The sequence below is a fragment of the Malus sylvestris genome, chromosome 9 (genome assembly GCF_916048215.2).
Source record: "Malus sylvestris chromosome 9, drMalSylv7.2, whole genome shotgun sequence".
Taxonomy (NCBI): Eukaryota; Viridiplantae; Streptophyta; class Magnoliopsida; order Rosales; family Rosaceae; genus Malus; species Malus sylvestris.
In genome coordinates this window covers 10,519,857-10,547,281 of record NC_062268.1, presented here as the reverse complement: position 1 = coordinate 10,547,281, position 27,425 = coordinate 10,519,857, and the positions used below count along the sequence as shown (strand labels likewise).

General features: G+C 38.6%; 2 protein-coding genes and 1 pseudogene across 21 annotated transcripts; 2 read left to right on the top strand and 1 right to left on the bottom strand.

Annotated features, from left to right (window-relative positions):
* Positions 1–1,572: 1,572 nt before the first annotated feature.
* Positions 1,573–21,802, top strand: LOC126581991 (uncharacterized). 14 transcript variants are annotated; one of them, XM_050245939.1, is made up of 9 exons: positions 1,573–1,745; positions 4,800–4,913; positions 5,095–8,349; positions 12,239–12,670; positions 12,753–12,890; positions 16,869–16,973; positions 17,077–17,235; positions 17,352–17,510; positions 17,764–18,304. In XM_050245939.1, the coding sequence occupies exons 2-9, from the start codon at positions 4,833–4,835 to the stop codon at positions 18,010–18,012; spliced, it is 4,578 nt and encodes a 1,525-aa protein (XP_050101896.1). In that variant the 5' UTR covers positions 1,573–1,745; positions 4,800–4,832; the 3' UTR covers positions 18,013–18,304. The 14 variants fall into 14 exon arrangements, 13 of the variants coding, with proteins under 13 accessions (XP_050101896.1, XP_050101898.1, XP_050101894.1 ...); XM_050245941.1 differs by lacking the exon at positions 16,869–16,973 and adding an exon at positions 13,403–13,507; XM_050245937.1 differs by lacking the exon at positions 16,869–16,973 and adding an exon at positions 13,265–13,507 and having other exon boundaries at positions 12,753–13,184.
* On the bottom strand, positions 11,895–25,782 carry LOC126581993 (uncharacterized). Of its 7 annotated transcripts, none has more exons than XR_007609232.1 (6): positions 23,178–25,775; positions 22,689–22,890; positions 22,403–22,599; positions 21,994–22,312; positions 20,952–21,388; positions 11,895–12,027 (listed from the first exon to the last, which is right to left on the bottom strand). XR_007609232.1 is itself a non-coding variant. In XM_050245952.1 (5 exons), the coding sequence occupies exons 2-5, from the start codon at positions 25,474–25,476 to the stop codon at positions 14,313–14,315; spliced, it is 2,805 nt and encodes a 934-aa protein (XP_050101909.1). In that variant the 5' UTR covers positions 25,477–25,485; positions 25,642–25,782; the 3' UTR covers positions 14,182–14,312. The 7 variants fall into 7 exon arrangements, 5 of the variants coding, with proteins under 5 accessions (XP_050101909.1, XP_050101911.1, XP_050101910.1 ...); XR_007609231.1 differs by lacking the exon at positions 11,895–12,027 and adding an exon at positions 16,768–16,902 and having other exon boundaries at positions 21,330–21,388; XM_050245952.1 differs by lacking the exons at positions 11,895–12,027; positions 20,952–21,388; positions 21,994–22,312; positions 22,403–22,599; positions 22,689–22,890 and adding exons at positions 14,182–14,419; positions 14,509–14,705; positions 14,795–14,996 and having other exon boundaries at positions 23,178–25,485; positions 25,642–25,782.
* LOC126581997 (uncharacterized) lies at positions 15,973–21,802 on the top strand (annotated as a pseudogene).
* Positions 25,783–27,425: the final 1,643 nt, after the last annotated feature.

Below are 27,425 nucleotides of genomic sequence, written 5' to 3'. Positions count from 1 at the left end.
CCTACACAAGTTGGGCATGTGTGACATATATGCACCAATTTGAGGGGGAGTGTTGAATTTTTGGTTATATTCCTGTAATCTTGGGATTCTTAGTTTAATATGTTTTTTTATGTAAATTATTTCTTTCCTTATTGATAGGATTGTAACATCTTATAAACCCCTCATTGAAAGATGAACAGAACACACAATTATTCCAAAAAAGCATTATCTTCTGGAAACACGGGAGAGATGGAAGGAATGGGGAGTGGGCCCCACGTGGTACACAGCCCAAGGCCAAAAAGACAAAATCAAATTATCTCCCGTAAACATGAAATTACTAAAACGCCATTTACGATCGTAGTTTCGTAAAATTTTTACCATAGCTCCGATTTCGATTCCGCTTGCGTCTACATGTTCATGTTGACAAGCACTATGAGGATATGCTAAAAGAATGTTTCATACATCTCACAATACATTCGTCAACGAAAGTCAACATCCTCGTCTCTAAGGGCATTTTCGTGAATTCACTCTTTTAAAATTAATAAAATCGTAAAATTAGGGACGGGTTGTCACAGAAAGCACAGTAAATAAAAAATAAACTAAAAAGAAAAAAATGGAAACACGAACGTGAAGGAACCCACGTTGCAGACTTAGCGGTTCTAATTCAGTTGATTGCTGCAACCCATATAACTGTTGCATAGCACTCATATAACTGCATAAGAAATTAAAAACTTCTGATGTCATTGGAGAGAAGAAGGTACAACCAAGATGGATGATGATCTTATTCATTGACGACGGCTGGAGACGCATGCAGGCTGTTGTTAGTTTCGAGGAGTTTCAAGGCGCGTGTAGAAAGACTAGTTTTTATAAAATGAGTAATTTATATAATAAAATTTGGCTACATTTTATATATAAAAAAAATTGGTACATTTACATAAAAACGTGGGTACATTTTACATAGAAAACAATGGGTACATTTTATGTTAAAAAAATATTTTGTTTTTGAATATATTTAAAAATAAAACTTTATTATCTTGACATATAAATATTTTGTTTTTGAATAATTAATGACGTTTATTAAAACCGAAAGACTTTGATTCAAATTTAAAAAAAAAATAATTAATGGAGTAGAAAAACTAAGAATAGAAACCTAGTTTCTCCTACAATCTATTATAAAGGAAACAAATCTTCTAATATTCTAAATATAATCAACCAATATTTATACAATCACACATTCACAACACAAAACAATGGAATTTCGAATCAGGTTTCAAACCTACAGAATTGAACAGATGAAAATAGACTTACTGTTTTGGAATCCGTACATTAAAAAAATAACAAAAAAATAAAGAGGAACATAGTAAAGCAGATTTTTCAAGAATATAGGCGAAAACACTACATGCTATTATACAATTGAAGAAACATTTAAAAAAAATTCTTTTAATTGTATAATAACATACCTCTCGTGTTTCGGGCACACTGAAAATTCTCTTTATACTGTCTAATTGCCTGGCACTTTAGGTGGACCCCTCTGCCGCCACACTCATATTTATATAGTTGGAATCTCTCTCTCAACTCATCTAGCTTTTCATTTTGTTTGGCAAAAAAAAAAAAAAATATGCCTTTTCATTTTGTATTTTCACCTTCATCATCCTCATCACCTTCATCAAAATCCTAATCACTCCATTTGGTTTTCGTGTCTCGAGAAGAAACAACAAAAAAAGCTTCCCAGAAATCTAAGGAGAATCCAATCAAAACTTTATCAGGCAAGTCATCAACCTCTCTCTCTACTTATTCCTTTTTTGATATGTATTTATTTTATGCATACTGGCTCTGCTTTTACTGAATGATGCAGAATGTTTTCTTCTTTCTTTTGCTTATGGTGTTTCGATTAAATGGTTAAGCATCGAATTTTGATCCTTGTGCGATGATGGAATCTGGGTTTGGTTTAGATTTGGGTAAAGTTTTAGAATTTGGTTCTTATGTGAATTGGATTGCGCATTTCAATTTTCATTTGTTTCTGGTGTCAAAGTTCGTGTCTTTGAAGTCTTTGAAAGAAGTTGCAGACGGGTTATGTCAGTTGGTCAAGACGGACTTTGAATTCCGTATCTAATAAATCAAAGTAGTTTAAAATATCTATGAATCGAAAAAATACTTTGAAAGAATCAAAGAAACCGATCAGGACGATCATAATTCTTCACGTTCCATTTGCTGATTGCTGATCCTTGATGATCATTTTTCTGGTCCATTTTCTTCATATCTTCACTTTGATGATAAAATCAATTAAATTTTATTTAATTAGGGGTGTTAGGTGGAGATTTTAGTCGTTAAAGCTGTTTAAATCGCTATTAAAGGGTTAAGGAAGTATGAATTTATTGGTAAATTTAACACATTTGAGGTTGGTTTACTTGCACGTCCTGTTGCAGTGGATTCCAGCTCTCAATTGAATTTTCTTTATTTTTTATTTTGGAGTCAATTTTTTATTAACGACATGGAATAATTGAATTTGAGCAACAAAAATAGTCGTAATAGTTAGAAGGATAAAATGATGCTATGTATGTAAATGTTTGACAAGTTTACTTACATAAAATGAGTCACATCACATTTCACATCACATTTCACATTTTATTTGGAGATAGTCTAATGCGTTTGTTGACACATGTGTATTTAGTATGCTTTGATTTGCAAGTTCTATTTTTAAGCTCTTAAAAGTACATGAAAAATCGAGAATTAGATTGATTAGGAATACCTAATTGATCTAGTACCCATTCTTTTTTGTCCATATTCATGTTCTAGAGCTCGTTTAGAAGTGCTGTTAAAATTGTTGAAAGCACATTTTGTGAAAATATTTTTGGAACCAATTTTTTGTAAAAATGCAAGTGAATCTTGGAAAAACAATGAAGTGTTTCTTACAATGAACACATAACTAATGCTTATTGCAGAAAATATTTGTGCTTTTGAAACCTAAAAACATTTTAGCTAGCAAGTCTAAACAAATGTGTTTATATCATGTGAAAGTTGATCTTGATTATCCACCTCAATTAGTGGCCGCCTAATTTTTCTGCATTTGTCGAAGATAATTGATATGCCTTTTTATGTAATTACGGAGCCAAAGATGGTGATTAAAATTCTAAAGTAGGAAAAACAAACTTAAGAAAGAAAATGATGGGCAAGCTACCTGTCCATGCCGCCCCCCTCCTCTTTAACTTTGAAAGAATCTTTTTTTATTTTCTAATTTTTCTCTTTGGTAATAACTTTGGAAGGGAAATTTAGAAAAGATGGGGTTTGTGATCTGTCGATTCAAATAAAAAAGATACATCCAAAAATATAAAGGATGGACTGCCAACTTTGCTAGTGGCCACCTGAGAATCGGATTCGTTCATTGTACATCGTGCAGTCAGAAATCATTATAAATTTTTTATTTAAAATTAAATATAAACAGTACTTGACAAAAATTGATTGTACGATGAACGGATGTGATTGAAGGATCTCTGAAATCCTCACAAAGAGGATCCGGCGGAGATCCTCTCTTGTGGCCACCTCCCACTGCTTGCCTCACTTTTTGTGTATTAGCAACGGACGGTCCAGATGTCTCTAGGGATTCAAAGATGTGCACCTTTTAATTTTTTTCCCTTTTTTTCTAATTTATTTTTCCATTTTTAACCCATTGAAAATGGAGTAATCTTTTGTCGCAATACCGTCCGGTATATCAATTGTCATAACATAATTACAGAATTGGTTGAAATTTTTATGTACCCGGAAGTGTAAAAAATTATATTCTTTGGATGAAGAATTTTGGGTCCCACATACTAAATCGTTCCACATGAGATCATCACTAGTTTAAGTGACAGAAAAATTTTGATCTCACCTTGAAGATAATTGAGTGTTTTCCTATTGATTTCTCCTCTTTGGGCTATCACGATTACACAGTTATGTAGTGTTATTAGCACGAGTTATGATCACCTTGAACATTATCGTTATCGAGGTCATTATGTCCTTGAATGTGGCCAAAAGCCAGGAACCCATGATTTGTTAGTGGTCCATGTATTGATGATAGACCTTGCATCATTGCCTAAACTCAATTATTCATTTTTAATGGAAACAAATTTTTAATCTTCTAAGTTTTTGGCAAGCAAAACTTAGAGTTACTAAAGTTTTTATTATTTGATACTAATTACTAATTAATCATAATCCAAGCCTTCAATTTCAATGAGAGAGTGAAAGAAAGAGCGTCTAAATTTTAGAATTTTTTTTTTTAACAAACGATATTATCTATGTTAAAAAGAAATTGTGGACTTAGCGTTACAATATCCTACCAATAATGTGGAATCAAACATAAAAAGAAAAAATTTAATAATTTTTTCTATTATATTAATTAATTTAATTTATAAAATTTCTTTTTACACTTTTTACTTAAGAAATAATAAATAAAGAGCATCACGAAAGAATAAAATTCTGTGCCATGATGCTGATGGGCCACTAGTATGAGTTGGGGGTGGGTCCCTGTTTTGGGCTCCACGTCAGATTTTTTTTTGTCTATTTCCGACACACAATTCCCAGGGGCCCTGTGATCCTGTTGTCTCCTGTGACCCAAATTACATAATTGCCCCTCTAAGCTTTTCTTGCTGCTACGAAATGTCTTTCTCATGCGTTTATTTTTCATGCAAGATTGCAAAGCCTTCACGTAAAAGAATTTTTCCAGAAAAAATGAAGTGTAGGAATTAAGAATCTTTTTTTTTTTTTTGGAAAAATCTGTGTTATTTTCATAAGTGGATATCATTAAAGTATCTGATGAAGTTGTTCTTGTTCTGAAATCGCAGAGGAGAGTGGAGTAGGTGAAAGCTGGGTAAAATATGGAAGAAGCACAAGTGATCTCCGAAACCCCGGTGAAGGTTGCAGAGAATGCCGAGACTGCAAATGCCGAAGCGATCAAGGTAACCGCGATCTGCGTTCTGTGATTCAAGCCTTTCTCTTTGCTAGTTTTGTTTGAAGTGATCGGAATTAAGTTACAGTAGTCATTCATGGATTAGTTTGCAACTGAACGTTTCAGTCTTTTCGTGGGATCATTTGATTTTGCATGATTTGAATGGATGCTGAATGTTGTTTTCGATGTAGGTATCGAATGGGGAATTGCTGCCGGTGGAAAAAGAAGGAAAGAAAGAAGAGGAGGAAGCAACATTTGATGGAGAGTTCATAAAAGTTGAGAGAGAATCGATAGATGTGAAGGATGGTTCTCATGCTGCTGAAACAGCATTGGCAGAGGACGACAAGGTATCTGTTATTGAGAGAAGCTCGAGCAATTTGAGCAGAGAATTGCTAGAAGCACGGGAGAAGGTCAGTGACCTTGAGGTTGAAATCGAAAGGTTGGCTGGTGCGTTGAAGCATTCAGAATCAGAGAGTTCTGAGTTGAAGCATGAGGTCTTGCTTACGAAGAAGAAGCTGGGAGAAAGTGGAAAGAAGTATGAAGAGCTTGAACTCAGTCATAAGAAATTGCAAGAGCAAATCACCGAAGCCGAGGAGAAATACAGTTCGCAGCTCAATGTTTTGCAAGAGGCATTGCAAGCTCAAGAAGAAAAGCACAAGGATCTGATCGGGGTGAAGGAATCGTTTGATGGTCTCAACCTGGAGCTTGAAAGCTCAAGAAAGAGGATGCAGGAATTGGAGCAAGAGCTGCAGAGTTCTGCCTGCGAGGTACAAAAGTTTGAGGAGCTGCACAAGCAAAGTGGTTCACATGCCGAATCTGAGACAAAGAGGGCCTTGGAGTTCGAGAAACTGCTCGAAGCAACAAGGTTGAGTGCGAAAGAGATGGAAGATCAGATGGCATCCATACAAGGAGAACTCAAGGGCCTGTATGAAAAGATTGCCGAAAATGAAAAAGTCAAAGAAGCACTCAGTTCTACCGCTGCCGAGCTTTCTGCTGTCCAAGAAGAGCTGGCTCTATCAAAGTCTCAAGGCGTGAACCTGGAGGAGAAGCTCTCGGCTAAGGAAGCTCTGATAAATGAACTGAGTGAGGAATTGAGCTTGAAAAAGGCCTCGGAATCTCAAGTGAAGGAAGATATTTCCGCTCTTGAAAATCTGTTTTCGTCAACTAAAGAAGATCTTCAAGCAAAGGTTTCTGAATTGGAAGAAATCAAGCTGAAGCTACGGGACGAATTGAGCGCCAAGGAATTAGTTGAAGCTGCACGAAAAACTCATGAAGAACAGTCCGTAGCTGCACAGGAGAATTTGGCAATAGTAACCAAAGAAAAAGGAGGTCTGGAAGCAGCTGTGGCAGATCTCACCGGTAATGTGCAGCTGATGAAGGATCTGTGCAGTGATCTCGAAGGAAAATTGAAGCCTTCGGAAGAGAATTTTCGTCAAAAAGATGCTCTTTTGTCTCAATCTTTGTCAAATAATGCCGAGCTTGAACAGAAGTTGAAGTCGCTGGAAGAGCTCCATAATGAATCAGGAACTGCTTTTGCAACTGCTACTGAAAAGAATCTTGAACTTGAAGCAATTATTCAAGCTTCAAATGCAGCAGAAGAGGAGGCAAAATCACAACTGAGAGAGCTCGAGATGCGCTTTATAGCAGTAGAACAAAAGAATGTAGAGCTTGAGCAACAGGTAAGTGCGGTAGAGCTGAACCGAGGAATTGCTGAGAGTGGTCTGGAAGAACTCTCTCAAAAATTATCTGCACTCAATACTGCATTGAGCAAGGTCGAGGAAGAAAAGAAACAGCTGACTGGTCAGGTGCAAGACTACCAAGAGAAGATAGGCCAGCTGGAATCCGTGTTAAACCAGTCAACTTTGCAATATTCAGATCTTCAGGAGGAACTGAAGACTGCCTCCGAAAAATGTGCCGAACATGAGGGCCGGGCCAGTGAACACCATCAGCGAAGCCTCGAACTTGAAGATTTGGTCCAAATTTCTCATACCAAAGTGGAGGATACTGGTAAAAAGGTGAGCGAGCTGGAGTTGATGCTTGAAACAGAGAAGTCCAGAATTCAAGAACTCGAGGAACAAATAACTGCGTTGGAAAAGAAATGTCAGGAGGCAGAAGCAGATTCTGGGAATTACTCTAACAAGGTATCTGAACTTGCTTCTGAACTCGAGGCATTCCAAGCGAGAACATCTAGCATTGAAGTTGAACTGGAAGCAGCCAACGAAAAGGGAAGGGAGTTGTTCGAAGCCTTGAATGTTGCCACAGAAGAGAAGAAAAGGTTGGAGGATGCATCGAGTAGTTTTACTGAGAAGTTTTCCGAATCAGAAAAATTGGTGGAGGTCTTGAGAGAAGAATTGAAGATGACTCAAGAGAAATTGGAAAGCATTGAAAATGATCTGAATACTGCTGGAATCAGAGAAGGCGAGGTCATACAGAAACTCAAATCTGCGGAGGAGCAACTGGAGCAACAAGGCAAAGTAATAGAGGAAACAATGTCGAAGAAATCAGAGCTTGAAGCACTACATGAAACCCTAGTGAGGGATTCAGAGATCAAACTTCAAGAAAAAATAGGGCGCTTCACTAACAGGGATGCCGAGGCAAATTCTCTGCTTGAGAAACTAAAGATTCTTGAAGATCAGGTGAAGATTTATGAAGAGCATGTTGCTGAAGCAGCAGGGAAATCTGCATCGTTGAAAGAAGAGCTGGACAACAGCTTGGCTAAATTGGCATCTTCCGAAAGTACCAATGAAGAACTCAGAAAACAGATCTTGGAAGCAGAAAACAAAGCTTCTAAGTTTTTCTCAAAAAACGAAATGCTAGTTGAGACGAATGTTCAGCTGAAATGCAAGATTGATGAATTGCAGGAATCGTTGAATACTGCTCTATCTGAAACTGAAGCCACTACAAGAGAACTTGTTTTGCACAAGAGCAGTGTTGAAGAATTAACAGATAAGCACTCGAGAGCCTTAGACCTTCATTCTGCTTCCAAAGCCTGCATTGTGGAAGCAGAGACGAAGTTGCAAGAAGCCATTGAAAGATTGAGTCAGAGAGATTTGGAAGCTAACGACTTGCTGGAGAAGCTAAATGCCCTAGAAGGCCAAATAAAATTGTATGAAGAGCAAGTTCGAGAAACATCTGCGGTTTCTGAAACCAGAAATGCAGAGCTAGAAGAGAGTCTATCGAAGCTGAACAATCTGGAGAGTTTTGTTGAGGAGCTGCAAACCAAGTCAGCTCACTTTGAAGAAGAGAGCAGGAAACTAGCTGAGGCAAATATAAAGCTTACAGAGGATGTGTCTACATACGAGTCCAAACTAAGTGACCTTGAAGCAAAATACTCCACTGCCGTTGTTGAGAAGGATGAAACAGTTGAACAACTTCAGGCTGCAAAAAGGACCATTGAAGATTTAACGCAGCAGCATTCTTCTGAAGGGCAGAAACTACAATCTCAGGTTTGCACCAAAACTTTTTATAATTATTTTGCGGCTAAATATTGTTGCTTTATGCTTATAAGCTACATTCGTTTGCCACAGATATCTTCGGTTATGGATGAAAACAGCCTGCTTAATGAAGTGCATCAAAATACTAAGAAGGAACTCCAGCAAGTGATATCCAACCTTGAAGAACAGCTCAAGGAACAAAAAGCAGGAGAAGCTGCTTTAAAATCTGAGGTTGAAAATCTCAAGGCTGAGGTTGCTGAGAAACCTTTGTTGCAGAATTCTCTCAAGGAACTTGAAGAGAAATTGGTGAAAACTGAAGCTCAACTGCAAAAAGAGGTAGAATATCAATTTCCATGAAAAAAAAAATAAGCTCTTGGGCGGCCAAAGAACGGGGCACATTCATCTTTTGAATATTCTTTCTGACTCAGACGAATTGTAGGTTGAAAGCATTAAGGCGGCTGCAGCGGAAAGAGAGGCAGAGTTGACTTCAAAATTGGACGATCATGCGCATAAGGTCCATGACAGAGATTTATTAAATGAACAAGTCACAAAACTCCAGAGCGAGTTACAACTTGCTCATGCCACCGTTTCCGAAAAGGTTAGGAACCGATCAGTTTTCAAGATTTCTTTTACTTAAACTGTACGCTGACAATTCTCTACAAAAGGAATTTAATGCCGGCGAAAACGTTCATGTTTGAATTCCCTATTCAACAGAAAGAAGCAGATTCTCAAAAGGACCTGGAACGAGAAGCATCTTTGAAGCATTCTCTTGAAGAACTTGAAGCTAAGAATAAAGAAATCGCTCTTCTAGATAAGCAAGTCAAAGAGCTTGAGCAGAAAGTGCAGCTGGCAGATACCAAAGTAACAGAAAGGGTATGTTTATTTCTGTTTCCAACTCACTTTATAGTTACCACCACAGTAGAAATTTCGAAAACAGCATACGCTAGTTACATAATCTTAAGCTCTCAGTAGATGTCAAGTTTTTGGACATAATTGTCGAAAACAACTCGGGGGAAATGAAAACATTAAACCATACGAAAAGGGTTTCAGCTTGCACAAGGCTTTTAACTTACAAGAATTCGAGTGGGAAATTAAATTTACTTATGTTTAAATGATCGTGTTGTAGGGTGACGGAGGCAGTGTAGCCGGACTGGAAGTGAAATCCAGGGACATTGGATCAATCATTTCAACTCCATCGAAAAGGAAGAGCAAGAAGAAGTCAGAAGCAACACCTGCTCAAACCTCATCATCTTCAGATATCCATACACATACAGCTGAGGCTTCCCCAATGACAAGCGTTAAGTTCATCGTGGGAGTCGTGGGAGTGGCTGTGGTGTCTGTGATCATCAGCCTCATTCTTGGGAAACGATACTAGATCAAGTTTTTGTGTTTTTGGGTTTGTCCGTCAGGTTTTGGTTGATTACTTCGTTAATTGTTTCGCTTGGTGGACATTATCCACAGAAAGATTGAAGGCTTTGTTTTTGTGCTTTCAAGCTTGGTTTTTGAGAGGTTGTTGGTCTGGGAATTTATTTTAGTTGCTATCCCCTTGGCTGTTTGCAAAGCAAAACACAGATGAATATGTGTTATTGGAGTTTGTATTTAGTTTGTATATTGGGTTGCAGATGCTTTCGAAAATATAAGAATTTATGCGTTTGTTGATATGAAAAGAGGACGGTCTCAGTTGTTTGTGAGTCATATGGTCGGATCCCTAAATGAAATTAGTTTAGGGCCGTTTGATAAGCATTTCATTTTCAGTTTTTATCCTTCTTTTTTGAAAACTGAAAACTCGTTCGGCAACTATTTCTAATTGTCAACTACAAAGCCCCATTTTTCTACCATGTAAACTACCTACTTGTAATTGTTTGTTGCAGGAACTTGCCGAACCAATTCAGATCACTGGAGGCTGGCCGCGATCACATATTTTTCCTCCTACTTTCCCTCACTCTGCAGTAATGCCAGGGAAAGAATATAATCGGCATGAGCAGTATCTCTAGACATGCGAGTTTGCTAAGATGCCTTCCTTCCTGTAGGTACTTGAAGAAAGTGACGGTGGTGTGGTGAACTCATAAAGATGCTTGTCTTTGCATTCTGTCCTGCCGGCTCAAGGAACAAAAAGCAGAAGAAGCTGCTTTAAAATCTAAGGTTGAAAATCTCAAGGCTGAGGCTGCTTAGAAACCTTTCTCTCTATAAACTCTCTCTAAAAGATTCTAAGCTCTATCTTCTCACACAAGATTGCTTTTCATGTTCTTCCTTTCTGTCAAGGTTTATATTTCTGCAATTCGTACAAGATAGTTAAGAATATATATAACTAATCACTAAACATCCCAAGCTTAACAGCTAAGTAAGAATCTAATACGGTGATGGTTTTGATGCATTGCTTTTTGGTTTGGCAATTTGATGCATTGCGTTTTGGTTTGGCAATCTCTCGAATTCGAGCTTTTAATCTCTCCCATTTCTTCCGTGGAAGCTGTTCCATTGGTTAATTTGGTTTGCATTTGGATTTGAATTGTTTTTTAGGTTTGATCTTATGCTTAATCACTAATTGTAATTATTTGAGGTGTTTTATGGATAATATGGTTGCGAAAACCGGGTTAAGTTTGGATTTGCATGTTTGGTGATTCTGATGTCATTGGCATTGGGCGTTTCTTTATTGAATTGTGTTTAGAACTTCATTTTGAAATAGAAATTTCAATTTGGAGTCATTAGAAACAGAAAAGGGGCGATTAAATAGTAGTTTCGAATATATTGTATATAGTGGGGAATCCGCATTTCATGAATTCTGCGAATATGATATGAACGTGAGCCGGAGAAATCTGGCTAGTTATTCATATTAGCATGTGCCCTTGATCAGTCGTGTTCTTCTGGGGTGTCAAACAGGTATTGTCAGTTCGGTCTGGTCCATAGGATACGACTGATTAAGCAGTTAATAGTCAAAATCCCTATTGTAGCACCTGCACCACCCATCTTATACCATCTACGATCGTTTGCTATATAGATCATCCCTGTAGAAGCTCCACGTCAGAGTTCGTTCCTTGTATTACTGCGACGTTTCTTGTGCCCTTGATGTGTAAAGTTTGTAACTTTTTCCTTTGGCCTCAGATTTGTTTGAAGTTGTTGATCCAAGGGCAAAGCTGGTTGTCCGTGAGTTGGATGATCGGTCGCCTTCCCAGTCACCAGGTATTATCTTCCAATTGTCCTGCATCTTTTTATTTTTGTTTTGGTTTGGAGTCGGGACGCTGCCAAAAGACTTTACCCACTGATGAGTTGGTGCCTCCTCTTGCTTGTTTTTACACATGCTGTTAGGATGCAGTTCAGAGCCTTTGCACAAGAGCACTGTTGAAGAATTAACAGATAAGCAGTCGAGAGCCTTAGAACTTCATTCTGCTTCCGAAGCCCGCATTGTGAAAGCTGAGACGAAGTTGCAAGAAGCCATTGAAACATTCAGCCAGAGAGATTCGGAAGCTAATGGATTTTCTGGAAAGCACCAAACTTTTTTGTAATTATATTGCGGCTAAATATTGTTGCTTTATGGTTATTAGCTACATCTGTTTGCCACAGATACCTTTCCGCCGGCTTATTGAGGAAATGCAACACCAATCAGCTTACTGTGAAGCAGAGAGAAGAAAACTAGCTGAGGCATATATAAAGCTTAAAGAAGATGTGTCTACATACGAGTCCAAACTAAGTGACCTTGAAGCAAAATATTCCACTGCCGTTGCTGAGAAGGACAGATCAGTTGAACAACTTCAGGCTGCAAAAAGGACTATTGAAGATTTAACGCAGCAGCATTCTTCTAAATGGCAGAAACTACAATCTCAGGTTTGCACCAAACTTTTTTTTTAATTATTTTGCGGCTAAATATTGTTGCCTTATGGTTATTAGCTACATCTGTTTGCTACAGATATCTTCGCTTATGGATGAGAACCGCCTGCTTGATGAAGTGCATCAAAATACTAAGAAGGAACTCCAGCAAGTGATATCCAACCTTGAAGAACAGCTCAAGGAACAAAAAGCAGGAGAAGTTGCTTTAAAATCTGAGGTTGAAAATCTCAAGTCTGAGGTTGCTGAGAAACCTTTGTTGCAGAATTCTCTCAAGGAACTGCAAACCAAGTCAGCTCACTTTGAAGAAGAGAGCAGAAAACTAGCTGAGGCAAATATAAAGCTTAAAGAAGATGCGTCTACATACGAGTCCAAACTAAGTGACCTTGAAGCAAAATATTCCATTGCCGTTGCTGAGAAGGACGGATCAGTTGAACAACTTCAGGCTGCAAAAAGGACTATTGAAGATTTAACGCAGCAGCATTCTTCTGAAGGGCAGAAACTACAATCTCAGGTTTGCACCAAACTATTTTTTTAATTATTTTGCGGCTAAATATTGTTGCCTTATGGTTATTAGCTACATCTGTTTGCTACAGATATCTTCGCTTATGGATGAGAACCGCCTGCTTGATGAAGTGCATCAAAATACTAAGAAGGAACTCCAGCAAGTGATATCCAACCTTGAAGAACAGCTCAAGGAACAAAAAGCAGGAGAAGTTGCTTTAAAATCTGAGGTTGAAAATCTCAAGTCTGAGGTTGCTGAGAAACCTTTGTTGCAGAATTCTCTCAAGGAACTGCAAACCAAGTCAGCTCACATTGAAGAAGAAAGCAGAAAACTAGCTGAGGCAAATATAAAGCTTAAAGAAGATGTGTCTACATACGAGTCCAAACTAAGTGACCTTGAAGCAAAATATTCCATTGCCGTTGCTGAGAATGACGGATCAGTTGAACAACTTCAGGCTGCAAAAAGGACTATTGAAGATTTAACGCAGCAGCATTCTTCTGAAGGGCAGAAACTACAATCTCAGGTTTGCACCAAACTTTTTTTTAATTATTTTGCGGCTAAATATTGTTGCCTATGGTTATTAGCTACACCCGTTTGCCACAGATATCTTCGCTTATGGACGAGAAAAGCCTGCTTAATGAAGTGCACCAAAATACTAAGAAGGAACTCCAGCAAGTGATATCCAACCTTGAAGAACAGCTCAAGGAACAAAAAGCAGGAGAAGCTACTTTAAAATCTGAGGTTGAAAATCTCAAGGCTGAGGTTGCTGAGAAACCTTTGTTGCAGAATTCTCTCAAGGAACTCCAAGAGAAATTGGTGAAAACTGAAGCTCAACTGCAAAAAGAGGTAGAAATCAATTTCCATGAAAAAAAAATCCACAGATAAGCTCTTGGGCGGCCAAAGAACGGGGCACATTCATCTTTTAAATATTCTTTCTGACTAAGACGAATTGTAGGTTGAAAGCATTAAGGCGGCTGCAGCGAAAAGAGAGGCAGAGGCTTCCCCAATGCCGAGCTTTAAGTTCATCGTGGGAGTGGGAGTGGGAGTGGCTGTGGTGTCTGCGATCATCGGCCTCATTCTTGGGAGACGATACTAGATCAAGTTTTTGTGTTTTTGCTATTCCCTTGGCTGTTTGCAAAGCAAAACACAGATGGTTATGTATTATTCAAGTTCGTATTTAGTTTGTATATTGGGTTGCTGATGCTTTCGGAAATATAAGAATTTGTGCGTTTGTTGATATGAAAAGAAGAGGACGGTCTCAGTTGTTTGTGAGTCATACGGTCGGATCCCTAAATGAAATTACTTCAGGGCCGTTTGATAAGCATTTCATTTTCAGTTTTTATCCTTCTTTTTCGAAAACTTAAAACTGAAAACTCGTTCGGCAACTATTTTTAATTGTCAACTACAAAGCCCCATTTTTCTACCATGTATACTACCTACTTGTAATTGTTTGTTGCAGGTACTTGCCGAACCAATTCAGATCACTGGAGGCTGGCCACGATCACATATTTTTACTCCTACTTTCCGTCACTCTGCAGTAATGCCAGGGAAAGAATATAATCGGCCCGAGCAGTATCTCTAGACATGCGAGTTTGCTAAGGTGCCTTGCTTCCTGTAGGTACTTGAAGAAAGTGACGGTGGTGTGGTGAACTCATAAAGATGCTTGTCTTTGCATTCTGTCCTGCCGGCTCACAGCGTTGTGTTTAACATTCTTCTTAACCACTTTCAATCCGCTCAAAATTTCATTGTCATCAAACCCTGTACATTGCCAACTATCTAGTTTAACTCAAGATGTAGAAAAGATTATATCTTCGACGATCAATTACAAACCATACAAACTTAGTTACCTGAACCCAATTCTTCAACTTCATCAACCGAAAGTTCTAAAAGCCTCGAGTTCTCAGAGGGGGGATCAAGTGACATCCAATCAGGATTTTCAGTGTCTTCTTGGTGCATCTCCATCTCTGCTACCCACTCTTCGGCAATGCTATTGCGGTCAAATGATATAGGATCCACGTACTCCTGTTCTTTGTGCTTATGAACCCTATAAGACAGTTGATTAGCAAAAGATCTGTTTTCTTTGACCAAAGAAATTGGAAATACAAATCAACAGAACCTATGGTTTCCACTTACTTCTGTTTTAGTTTGAGGTTGTATTGAATGAAAACAAGATCATTAAGCCGCTGATGTTCTACGCTGTTCCTTGTCTCATGCAACTGTTCGAAAGGAATCTGATGATCCTGACACGGAACTAAGCTGCAAGTTTGACTGAGAATACGAATTGCCAAGCGTGCAAGGTTTGGGCAACCACCACCATATGTAGACCACCATTCAGCTAAGACAAACAGAGAGTTTAAAGAAATGAGCCAAAAGATGCAAGAACATCCAAACCTGTGCAGCATATCCTCAAAATAGGAGCTCTCGTATCGAATTTAAACAAAAAATAAAAAATAGATGGTCAGGGTATATTTTATGCAATTTATCATATCTATCATTCTATTATTTAAAGGTTAAAACCGAGTTAAAATATGGCTTAATTACCTTTGGTCTACATGTATAGCCAAGTAACTAAAGAAACCATGCGACACAAAATAACAATGCATTCTAATGAACCATTCTCACCAGGAAGCAGATTGTCCCTTGCTCGGACTGCCAAATTCCTCCCCAAATCTCCAACAGCATTTTTGTACAAGTTTATCTCCTTGATTACTTCATTTTGGAAGCTGCTGTGAGAATAAGCGGCTGTGCTGTGAGAATAAGCGGTTGTGAAATAAATCAGCAGAGTGTTTGGTAAACTTTTTTGTAAAAGTGCTTTTGAAAAAAAAAGCAGTCTGATAGTGGGTCTTTTCATTAAAGTAGCACTGTAGTTCTGTGTGCTTTGAAAAAAAAGCCAGTTTTCCAAAGCTACAAATTGCAGCTTCAGCTTTTTCCTTTGATTTCAGCTTATTCTCACAGCAGCTTCCAAAATAAGCCATTTTTTTTAAGTTTACCAAACACCAAAAACACTCCCAGCTTTTTTTCATAGGAGCTTTTTTTTAAAATCACCTCATCCCCAAACTGGGGCTTAGTATGCTTTGATTTGCAAGTTCTATTTTTAAGCCCTTAAAAGTACATGAAAAATCGAGAATTAGATTGATTAGGAATACCTAATTGATCTAGTACCCATTCTTTTTTGTCCATATTCATATTCTAGAGCTCGTTTAGAAGTGATGTTAAAATAGCTGAAAGCACATTTTGTGAAAATGTTTTTGGAACCAATTTTTTTGTAAAAATGCAAGTGAATCTTAGAAAAGCAATGAAGTGTTTCTTAGAAGCAGAAAACAAAGCTTCTAAGTTTTTCTCAGAAAACGAAATGCTAGTTGAGAAGAATATTCAGCTGAAATGCAAGATTGATGAATTGCAGGAATCGTTGAATACTGCTCTATCTGAAACTGAAGCCACTACAAGAGAACTTGTTTTGCACAAGAGCAGTGTTGAAGAATTAACAGATAAGCACTCGAGAGCCTTAGACCTTCATTCTGCTTCCGAAGCCCGCATTGTGGAAGCAGAGACGAAGTTGCAAGAAGCCATTGAAAGATTGAGTCAGAGAGATTTGGAAGCTAACGACTTGCTGGAGAAGCTAAATGCCCTAGAAGGCCAAATAAAATTGTATGAAGAGCAAGTTCGAGAAACATCTGCGGTTTCTGAAACCAGAAATGCAGAGCTAGAAGAGAGTCTATCGAAGCTGAACAATCTGGAGAGTTTTGTTGAGGAGCTGCAAACCAAGTCAGCTCACTTTGAAGAAGAGAGCAGGAAACTAGCTGAGGCAAATATAAAGCTTACAGAGGATGTGTCTACATATGAGTCCAAACTAAGTGACCTTGAAGCAAAATACTCCACTGCCGTTGTTGAGAAGGACGAAACAGTTGAACAACTTCAGGCTGCAAAAAGGACCATTGAAGATTTAACGCAGCAGCATTCTTCTGAAGGGCAGAAACTACAATCTCAGGTTTGCACCAAAACTTTTTATAATTATTTTGCGGCTAAATATTGTTGCTTTATGCTTATAGGCTACATTCGTTTGCCACAGATATCTTCGGTTATGGACGAAAACAGCCTGCTTAATGAAGTGCATCAAAATACTAAGAAGGAACTCCAGCAAGTGATATCCAACCTTGAAGAACAGCTCAAGGAACAAAAAGCAGGAGAAGCTGCTTTAAAATCTGAGGTTGAAAATCTCAAGGCTGAGGTTGCTGAGAAACCTTTGCTGCAGAATTCTCTCAAGGAACTTGAAGAGAAATTGGTGAAAACTGAAGCTCAACTGCAAAAAGAGGTAGAATATCAATTTCCATGAAAAAAAAAATAAGCTCTTGGGCGGCCAAAGAACGGGGCACATTCATCTTTTGAATATTCTTTCTGACTCAGACGAATTGTAGGTTGAAAGCATTAAGGCGGCTGCAGCGGAAAGAGAGGCAGAGTTGACTTCAAAATTGGACGATCATGCGCATAAGGTCCATGACAGAGATTTATTAAATGAACAAGTCACAAAACTCCAGAGCGAGTTACAACTTGCTCATGCCACCGTTTCCGAAAAGGTTAGGAACCGATCAGTTTTCAAGATTTCTTTTACTTAAACTGTACGCTGACAATTCTCTACAAAAGGAATTTAATGCCGGCGAAAACGTTCATGTTTGAATTCCCTATTCAACAGAAAGAAGCAGATTCTCAAAAGGACCTGGAACGAGAAGCATCTTTGAAGCATTCTCTTGAAGAACTTGAAGCTAAGAATAAAGAAATCGCTCTTCTAGATAAGCAAGTCAAAGAGCTTGAGCAGAAAGTGCAGCTGGCAGATACCAAAGTAACAGAAAGGGTATGTTTATTTCTGTTTCCAACTCACTTTATAGTTACCACCACAGTAGAAATTTCGAAAACAGCATACGCTAGTTACATAATCTTAAGCTCTCAGTAGATGTCAAGTTTTTGGACATAATTGTCGAAAACAACTCGGGGGAAATGAAAACATTAAACCATACGAAAAGGGTTTCAGCTTGCACAAGGCTTTTAACTTACAAGAATTCGAGTGGGAAATTAAATTTACTTATGTTTAAATGATCATGTTGTAGGGTGACGGAGGCAGTGTAGCCGGACTGGAAGTGAAATCCAGGGACATTGGATCAATCATTTCAACTCCATCGAAAAGGAAGAGCAAGAAGAAGTCAGAAGCAACACCTGCTCAAACCTCATCATCTTCAGATATCCATACACATACAGCTGAGGCTTCCCCAATGACAAGCGTTAAGTTCATCGTGGGAGTCGTGGGAGTGGCTGTGGTGTCTGTGATCATCAGCCTCATTCTTGGGAAACGATACTAGATCAAGTTTTTGTGTTTTTGGGTTTGTCCGTCAGGTTTTGGTTGATTACTTCGTTAATTGTTTCGCTTGGTGGACATTATCCACAGAAAGATTGAAGGCTTTGTTTTTGTGCTTTCAAGCTTGGTTTTTGAGAGGTTGTTGGTCTGGGAATTTATTTTAGTTGCTATCCCCTTGGCTGTTTGCAAAGCAAAACACAGATGAATATGTGTTATTGGAGTTTGTATTTAGTTTGTATATTGGGTTGCAGATGCTTTCGAAAATATAAGAATTTATGCGTTTGTTGATATGAAAAGAGGACGGTCTCAGTTGTTTGTGAGTCATATGGTCGGATCCCTAAATGAAATTAGTTTAGGGCCGTTTGATAAGCATTTCATTTTCAGTTTTTATCCTTCTTTTTTGAAAACTGAAAACTCGTTCGGCAACTATTTCTAATTGTCAACTACAAAGCCCCATTTTTCTACCATGTAAACTACCTACTTGTAATTGTTTGTTGCAGGAACTTGCCGAACCAATTCAGATCACTGGAGGCTGGCCGCGATCACATATTTTTCCTCCTACTTTCCCTCACTCTGCAGTAATGCCAGGGAAAGAATATAATCGGCATGAGCAGTATCTCTAGACATGCGAGTTTGCTAAGATGCCTTCCTTCCTGTAGGTACTTGAAGAAAGTGACGGTGGTGTGGTGAACTCATAAAGATGCTTGTCTTTGCATTCTGTCCTGCCGGCTCAAGGAACAAAAAGCAGAAGAAGCTGCTTTAAAATCTAAGGTTGAAAATCTCAAGGCTGAGGCTGCTTAGAAACCTTTCTCTCTATAAACTCTCTCTAAAAGATTCTAAGCTCTATCTTCTCACACAAGATTGCTTTTCATGTTCTTCCATTCTGTCAAGATAGATACTTCTACAATTCGTACAAGATGGTTAAGAATATATATAACTAATCACTAAACATCCCAAGCTTAACAGCTAAGTAAGAATCTAATACGGTGATGGTTTTGATGCATTGCTTTTTGGTTTGGCAATTTGATGCATTGCGTTTTGGTTTGGCAATCTCTCGAATTCGAGCTTTTAATCTCTCCCATTTCTTCCGTGGAAGCTGCTCCATTGGTTAATTTGGTTTGCATTTGGATTGGAATTGTTTTTTAGGTTTGATCTTATGCTTAATCACTACTTGTAATTATTTGAGGTGTTTTATGGATAATATGGTTGCCAAAACCGGGTTAAGTTTGGATTTGCATGTTTGGTGATTCTGATGTCATTGGCATTGGGCGTTTCTTTATTGAATTGTGTTTAGAACTTCATTTTGAAATAGAAATTTCAATTTGGAGTCATTAGAAACAGAAAAAGGGCGATTAAATAGTAGTTTCGAATATATTGTATATAGTGGGGAATCTGCATTTCATGAATTCTGCGAATATGATATGAAAGTGAGCCGGAGAAATCTGGCTAGTTATTCATATTAGCATGTGTCCTTGATCAGTCGTGTTCTTCTGGGGTGTCATTGTCAGTTCGGTCTAGTCCATAGGATACGACTGATTAAGCAGTTAATAGTCAAAATCCCTATTGCAGCACCTGCACCACCCATCTTATACCATCTACGATCGTTTGCTATATAGATCATCCATGTAGAAGCTCCACGTCAGAGTTCCTTGTATTACTGCGACGTTTCTTGTGCCCTTGATGTGTAAAGTTTGTAACTTTTTCCTTTGGCCTCAGATTTGTTTGAAGTTGTTGATCCAAGGGCAAAGCTGGTTGTCCGTGAGTTGGATGATCGGTCGCCTTCCCAGTCACCAGGTATTATCTTCCAATTGTCCTGCATCTTTTTATTTTTGTTTTGGTTTGGAGTCGGGACGCTGCCAAAAGACTTCACCCACTAATGAGTTGGTGCCTCCTCTTGCTTGTTTTTACACGTGATGTTAGGATGCAGTTCAGAGCCTTTGCACAAGAGCACTGTTGAAGAATTAACAGATAAGCACTCGAGAGCCTTAGAACTTCATTCTTCCGAAGCCCGCATTGTGGAAGCTGAAACGAAGTTGCAAGAAGCCATTGAAACATTCAGCCAGAGAGATTTGGAAGCTAATGGATTTTCTGGAATTTCTGGAAAGCACCAAACTTTTTGGTAATTATATTACGGCTAAATATTGTTGCTTTATGGTTATTAGCTACATATGTTTGCCACAGATGCCTTCGCGCCAGCTAGAGATAGCCATCCTTAAAGAACAGCTCAAGGAACAAAGAGCACGAGAAGCTGCTTTAAAATCTGAGGTTGAAAAGCTCAAGGCTGAGGCTGCTGAGAAACCTTTATTGCAGAATTCTCTCAAGGAACTGCAAACCAAATCAGCTAACTGTGAAGCAGAGAGAAGAAAACTAGCTGAGGCAAATATAAAGCTTAAAGAAGATGTGTATACATACAAGTCCAAACTAAGTGACCTTGAAGCAAAATATTCCACTGCCGTTGCTGAGAAGGACGGATCAGTTGAACAACTTCAGGCTGCTAAAAGGACTATTGAAGATTTAACGCAGCAGCATTCTTCTGAAGGGCAGAAACTACAATCTCAGGTTTGCACCAAACTTTTTTTTAATTATTTTGCGGCTAAATATTGTTGCCTTATGGTTATTAGCTACATCTGTTTGCTACAGATATCTTCGCTTATGGATGAGATCCGCCTGCTTGATGAAGTGCATCAAAATACTAAGAAGGAACTCCAGCAAGTGATATCCAACCTTGAAGAACAGCTCAAGGAACAAAAAGCAGGAGAAGTTGCTTTAAAATCTGAGGTTGAAAATCTCAAGTCTGAGGCTGCTGAGAAACCTTTATTGCAGAATTTTCTCAAGGAACTGCAAACCAAGTCAGCTCACTTTGAAGAAGAGAGCAGAAAACTAGCTGAGGCAAATATAAAGCTTAAAGAAGATGTGTCTATATACGAGTCCAAACTAAGTGACCTTGAAGCAAAATTTTCCACTGCCGTTGCTGAGAAGGACGGATCAGTTGAACAACTTCAGGCTGCAAAAAGGACTATTGAAGATTTAACGCAGCAGCATTCTTCTGAAGGGCAGAAACTACAATCTCAGGTTTGCACCAAACTTTTTTGTAATTATTTTGCGGCTAAATATTGTTGCTTTATGGTTATTAGCTACATCTGTTTGCCACAGATATCTTCACTTATGGATGAGAACCGCCTGCTTAATGAAGTGCATCAAAATACTAACAAGGAACTCCAGCAAGTGATATCTAACCTTGAAGAACAGCTCAAGGAACAAAAAGCAGAAGCTGCCTTAAAATCGGAGGTGAAAATCTCAAGGCTGAGGTTGCTGAGAAACCTTTGTTGCAGAATTCTCTCAAGGAACTCGAAGAAAAATTGGTGAAAACTGAACCTTAACTGCAAAAAGAGGTAGAAATCAATTTCCATGAAAAAAAAATCCACAGATAAGCTCTTGGGCGGCCAAAGAACGGGGCACATTCATCTTTTAAATATTCTTTCTGACTCAGACGAATTGTAGGTTGGAAGCATTAAGGCGGCTGCAGCGGAAAGGGAGGCAAAGGCTTCCCCAATGCCGAGCGTTAAGTTCATCGTGGGAGTGGGAGTGGGAGTGGCTGTGGTGTCTGCGATCATCGGCCTCATTCTTGGGAAACGATACTAGATCAAGTTTTTGTGTTTTTGCTATTCCCTTGGCTATTTGCAAGGCAAAACACAGATGGTTATGTATTATTCAAGTTTGTATTTAGTTTGTATATTGGGTTGCAGATGCTTTCGGAAATATAAGAATTTGTGTGTTTGTTGATACGAAAAGAAGAGGACGGTCTCAGTTGTTTGTGAGTCATATGGTCGGATCCCTAAATGAAATTACTTCAGGGCCGTTGGATAAGCATTTAATTTTCAGTTTTTATATTTCTTTTTTTAAATTGAAAACTGAAAACTCGTTCGGCAACTATTTTTTATTGTCAGCTACAAAGCCCCATTTTTCTACCATGTAAACTACCTACTTGTAATTGTTTGTTGCAGGAACTTGCCGAGCCAATTCAGATCACTGGAGGCTGGCCGCGATCACATATTTTTCCTCCTACTTTCCGTCACTCTGCAGTAATGCCAGGGAAAGAATATAATCGGCACGAGCAGTATCTCTAGACATGCGAGTTTGCTAAGATGCCTTCCTTCCTGTAGGTACTTGAAGAAAATGACGGTGGTGTGGTGAACTCATAAAGATGCTTGTCTTTGCATTCTGTCCTGCCGGCTCACAGCGTTGTGTTTAACATTCTTCTTTAACCACTTTCAATCCGTTCAAAATTTCATTGTCATCAAACCCTGTACATTGACCAACTGTCTAGTTTAACTCAAGATGTAGAAAAGATTATATCTTCGATGATCAATTACAAACCATACAAAATTAGTTACCTGACCCCAATTCTTCAACTTCATCAACCGAAAGTTCTAAAAGCCTCGAGTTCTCAGAGGGGGGATCAAGTGACATCCAATCAGGATTTTCAGTGTCTTCTTGGTGCATCTCCATCTCTGCTACCCACTCTTCGGCAATGCTATTGCGGTCAAATGATATAGGATCCGTGTACTCCTGTTCTTTGTGCTTATGAACCCTATAAGACAGTTGATTAGCAAAAGATTTGTTTTCTTTGACCAAAGAAATTGGAAATACAAATCAACAGAACCTATGGTTTCCACTTACTTCTGTTTTAGTTTGAGGTTGTATTGAACGAAAACAAGATCATTAAGCCGCTGATGTTCTACGCTGTTCCTTGTCTTGTGCAACTGTTTGAAAGGAATCTGATTCTCCTGACAAGGAACTAAGCTGCAAGTTTGACTGAGAATACGAATTGCCAAGCGCGCAAGGTTTGGGCAACCACCACCATATGTCGACCACCATTCAGCTAAGACAAACAGAGAGTTTAAAGAAATGAGCCAAAAGATGCAAGAACATCCAAACCTGTGCAGCATATCCTCAAAATAGGAGCCCTCGTATCGAATTTAAACAAAAAATAAAAAATAGATGGTCAGGGTATATTTTATGCAATTTATCATATCTATCATTCTATTATTTAAAGGTTAAAACCGAGTTAAAATATGGCTTAATTACCTTACGTCTACATGTATAGCCAAGTAACTAAAGAAACCATGCGGCACAAAATAACAATGCATTCTAATGAACTATTCTCACCAGGAAGCAGATTGTCCCTTGCTCGGACTGCCAAATTCCTCCCCAAATCTCCAACAGCATTTTTGTACAAGTTTATCTCCTTGATTACTTCATCTTGGACTTTTATATCAGGAACCAATCTCTCTATGCAGTCAAACATCCTCGACACAATTTCATTATGCATGTCTCCTTTGAAGCTATAAAAGAACTTGGGATTAAGGTAAAATCCTGCAGCGTGAAGGGGAAAATCCCACAGTTTTTTCCATCTGTGATCTATAATGTTCCAGTACACCATATATTCTTCTTTCTTGACAAGTTCTATTTTGATTGTTTCTTTTGCTCGATACATCCCTGCAAAAACATATCCCATCGCAGGCCTCTTCTGGCTACCAACAATTCTCAAAACTCGCAAGAGTGGATTTGTTAAACGGGTGATCAAAATGCACGAAGACCAAAATGAGTGATTACTGAATATATCTAACACTGCCGATCCTTCTGGTGTTTTAGAAAAGGGGCAGCCCATCCACTCATTTGAAGTAACCATCGACTGCAAATTATATTTAAGGCCAGCCATTTGTTTCAACGTCATAAAGTTTGTTGCAAACCTAGATACCCCCAGCCTAACAATGTCATTCCCGAACGTATACCTTCTCATCATGTTCAAAATGACAACGTGTTTGTAGATAAATCTTGTAACGGATCTAGCCTGTTCAATTACAGAATTTATCCACTCAACTTTTCCGAAATCCTCAAGAATCGAATCTATGCAAGCAGTGGAACAGGGAGACCAGTACAGGGTAGGGAACGTATCCATCAACTTCTTCCCAACAACAGAAAACTGCTCTTCAGTATTTGTAATGACTTGCAAAACATGGACCACTCCAATTTCTTCCACCATTTCCTTGAAAAATGCAAACAAAGCATCTGGGGAAAAAATAAAGTAGGAAGCATCCACAGATTTCAAATAGGCTGTTCCTTCAGAAGAGTACACTGCAAAATTTAGCAAAGTTCTACCCTTTTCAGAATTCCATTGGCTGACTAGAAGAGAACAACCTGTCCTCGCCCAAGTTTCCTTGTGTTGTTGAATTTCACTTTTCATCTCTTCAACTGCATTCTTCAACATCCAACCCCGAATGTCATCATATGAGGGTGCCACAGTCTCCTTTCCCCCAGAGGCAATTGCGTCAATCATTGGCTGGAAATAAACAGAGTTCTTCACGGCATCCAGGGGAGCCTGAATTTCATACAAAAACCGACCAATTGCCATATGTATTTGTTCAATGCTCAACCTTTTTACCTCGTAATCATTGCCGATGGTTCCATCATTCGCAGCCCCAAAAGCATTTTCATCCCTTACCCTCTTCTTCACACTCACATTTGTATTACTTATGCCAACGTCTTCATTTTCCAACAAATTTGAATTGGGAAAAGCATTACCTAATGCAATGGGAACAGGAGGTGAAGCATTACTCAATTTCATAACAGCATTAACTGAACCAGTTGCTGCTTTAGAAGGTCTACCCCTCCGCCTTACTCTTCTATCAATACTCAATCCAACATCTTCCTGATTCAGTCTGATGCCAACTTCTTCTTCGTTTTGCGATAAATTTGAATTGGGAAAAGCATTGCCTACTGAAATAGGAAAAGGATTTGAAACACTACTCAATTTCGTAACACCAGCATGAACTGAACCAGAACAGGTAGCACCACCTGAAGGTCTACCCCTCCGCTGTACTCTTCTATCAACACTTGTCCCACCATCTTCCTCTTCATCTACCGAAAAATCCAATTTGGGCACTCCAATTAATCCCTGCTGAGCATTACTCCTGTAAGAATTATCTACTTCAAGGGGCACATTCGTCAAATTATCACTTAACCTAATTCCTCCATTCCCACTCATCCCACCAGCCTCCTCATCATTCACCACCGCATTCGAAAAGTGTCCTACAACCAATTTATACTCTCCATTTTCGCCTAATGAACCGTCAATTTCGCTAATGCCACAATGCGGGTTAGCAACAATTCGACTCTTCCTCTGCCTAAACGCTGCAATCCCATCATCCAAACTCTGCAACATTGCGATTCTAACATCCGGCGGGGCCTGATCACAGGTGGGGCCATTGCCCTTCCGACCGGCAAGGTGGGATTTAAGCCGAGTAATCCCACCACCCTGAAACAACTTGCCGCAATATATACACTTTTTCAACTCAACTCTAACCCCATTGGGTTGGTCTTTCATGAAAACTTGGCAGTGTTTCCATGCCGGGTCTTGTTTCTGGGGAGAAACAGCTACGGGCTCGAAACCCTCCAAAGATATCATCCTAATTAACTAAAATAATCAATCAATTAATCAATCAATTAATCAATCAAATTACTAGCCTGTGAATATTTTGGAAATTTTTCTGAGAATTTAATATGTAGTGGTGAAGATTTTGCATTTTCCAGAAAGAATTCGAAGGAGAAGAGTGGAAAGAAGATGACTTACTTGTCTCTGGTGATTTCACTCAGTTCGTTGGAGGATTTTGGGAACGGAGAGAGAGAGATGGTTTTAGTTGGGAGAGAGAAACGAGCGTCCGTGCGGGCTTTTGATGGATTTTTGTGTTGAGAAAAATGGAAAGGTCAACCAGTTTGTCAAACTGGTGAATTTTCTTTGTTCTTTTAGCCAAAATGGGATTTGACGGTTATAACTTCTTATTTTTGCCCTTAAGATTTAAAATTAATATAAATATGCTTGAGATTGTCCATCATAATTATTTTGGTCATTCCGTGAAAAATCTCTGTTAGAGTAAGGAAACCTAGCTTACACTATACTATTAGTAAGGATGGGTAGTAGCGTTCAAGGATCATTCTTTGACCTTTAGACTCGCTTCAATGACTTCGCCCTTTAAGTGACAGGAGGTGGGGTAAGGAGTAGTATAAGAGTGGCTTGGTCATCAACATGCCTCTCCTTATTCATTCTACTTATTCATTCTATGATTCAAAAGGTAACCGACTTTTTCTCCGGTTTCCGCAACCGTAGCCATTTGTCACTCTGATTACTTCTTCATTTTCCAACCATGGATACTGGTGAGTCTGACTGAGGAGAAGGATGTCTATCTTGGTTGTCTAGTTATGACTAAAAAACCTACTTGTGACAACTCAACACTGAAAGTTCGTCTAGAGCTTGACCAAGGGATGGTTGAGTGCGCAAGAAAGAAACTAAAGCAAGAACATGCGGCTTCCCTTTTCCTCTTTGCTTTCTATATTCCCATATGCAATGATGGAGATGGAGTACTTGGGATCAGCAAAATTCTAAAACTATGGAAACAATTGGATTCACACCAGGAGAACAACATCTAGAGCAACGACCCCAACAGTGTGTGTGTGTGTGTGTGTGTGTGTGTGTGTGTGTGTGTGTGTGTGTGTGTGTGTGTGTGTGTGTGTGTGTGTGTGTGTGTGAGATATAGAGAGAGGTAAGTGATAGAGAAGTCAGGAGGGGTTTCATAATATAAGAAGGAAAAAGGTAGCTGCCAAATTAACAGAGGATAAAATGACAAAAATACCCTTAGTTTTTGTTGAATCATTTTGGCCCATGTTCACTAATTTAGAGTATTTTTGTAGTTTTAGTCCAAATTTAATAGAAAATTTTCACATAATGATCAAAATGATTGATGGTAGACAAACTCATAACCACTTATATTAATTTCAAATCTCAAAAACCAAAAAAGAAATTATACCGATCTTAAAAATCATAACTACCCTTGAAACAACTAGCTAATGATTTACTTGTACTAGGCCTGTTAAAAAGAGCCAAGGCCCTAATAGGCGGGCCGAGTTTAGTCCTATTTTAAGGTCTTAGGCCAGCCCAATCCGATCGTATAGCGGGTTTTATTTGACTCGTTTTTAAATCGGTAGGTCATGGGGATTACATTTTAAACCTAGATTGGCCCACAATGAGCCTTAAGGATCGGGTCCTATTCGGCCCAATGTCAATAACAAGACCCTATACCTATTGTACTAAATACTAGAGTGAATAACTATTTTACCTTTTAAAGAAAACATGTAAATATATTACCTTATAAAGTAAAGGTACTTTTAGATGTTAGGACTTCAATAAGATTGTTTTTAGATTTTAATCTGAATAGTTTTCAAAATCTAATATAAGTCCTTATTTTTAAAACTTATCATATTAAGTAATTATATCACATTATTATTATTTATAAACTTACATTTGAAATTCTTTGCCCAATCGTACTTAATGTATATTTTTTGTGCTCCAATCGTATTAAT

Bases quoted from the DNA above. Each gene is read 5' to 3' on its own strand.
- LOC126581991 (XM_050245937.1), top strand. From the start codon at position 4,833: ATGGAAGAAGCACAAGTGATCTCCGAAACCCCGGTGAAGGTTGCAGAG. The intron at 13,508-17,076 runs GTAGAAATCAAT...GACGAATTGTAG, and splicing joins AAGCTCAACTGCAAAAAGAG to GTTGAAAGCATTAAGGCGGC. The intron at 17,236-17,351 runs GTTAGGAACCGA...CCTATTCAACAG, and splicing joins ATGCCACCGTTTCCGAAAAG to AAAGAAGCAGATTCTCAAAA.
- LOC126581993 (XM_050245952.1), bottom strand. From the start codon at position 25,476: ATGATATCTTTGGAGGGTTTCGAGCCCGTAGCTGTTTCTCCCCAGAAA. The intron at 14,997-23,177 runs GTGAGAATAGTT...TGTTTGTCTTAG, and splicing joins AAGGGACAATCTGCTTCCTG to CTGAATGGTGGTCTACATAT. The intron at 14,706-14,794 runs GTAAGTGGAAAC...ACTGTCTTATAG, and splicing joins AACCTCAAACTAAAACAGAA to GGTTCATAAGCACAAAGAAC.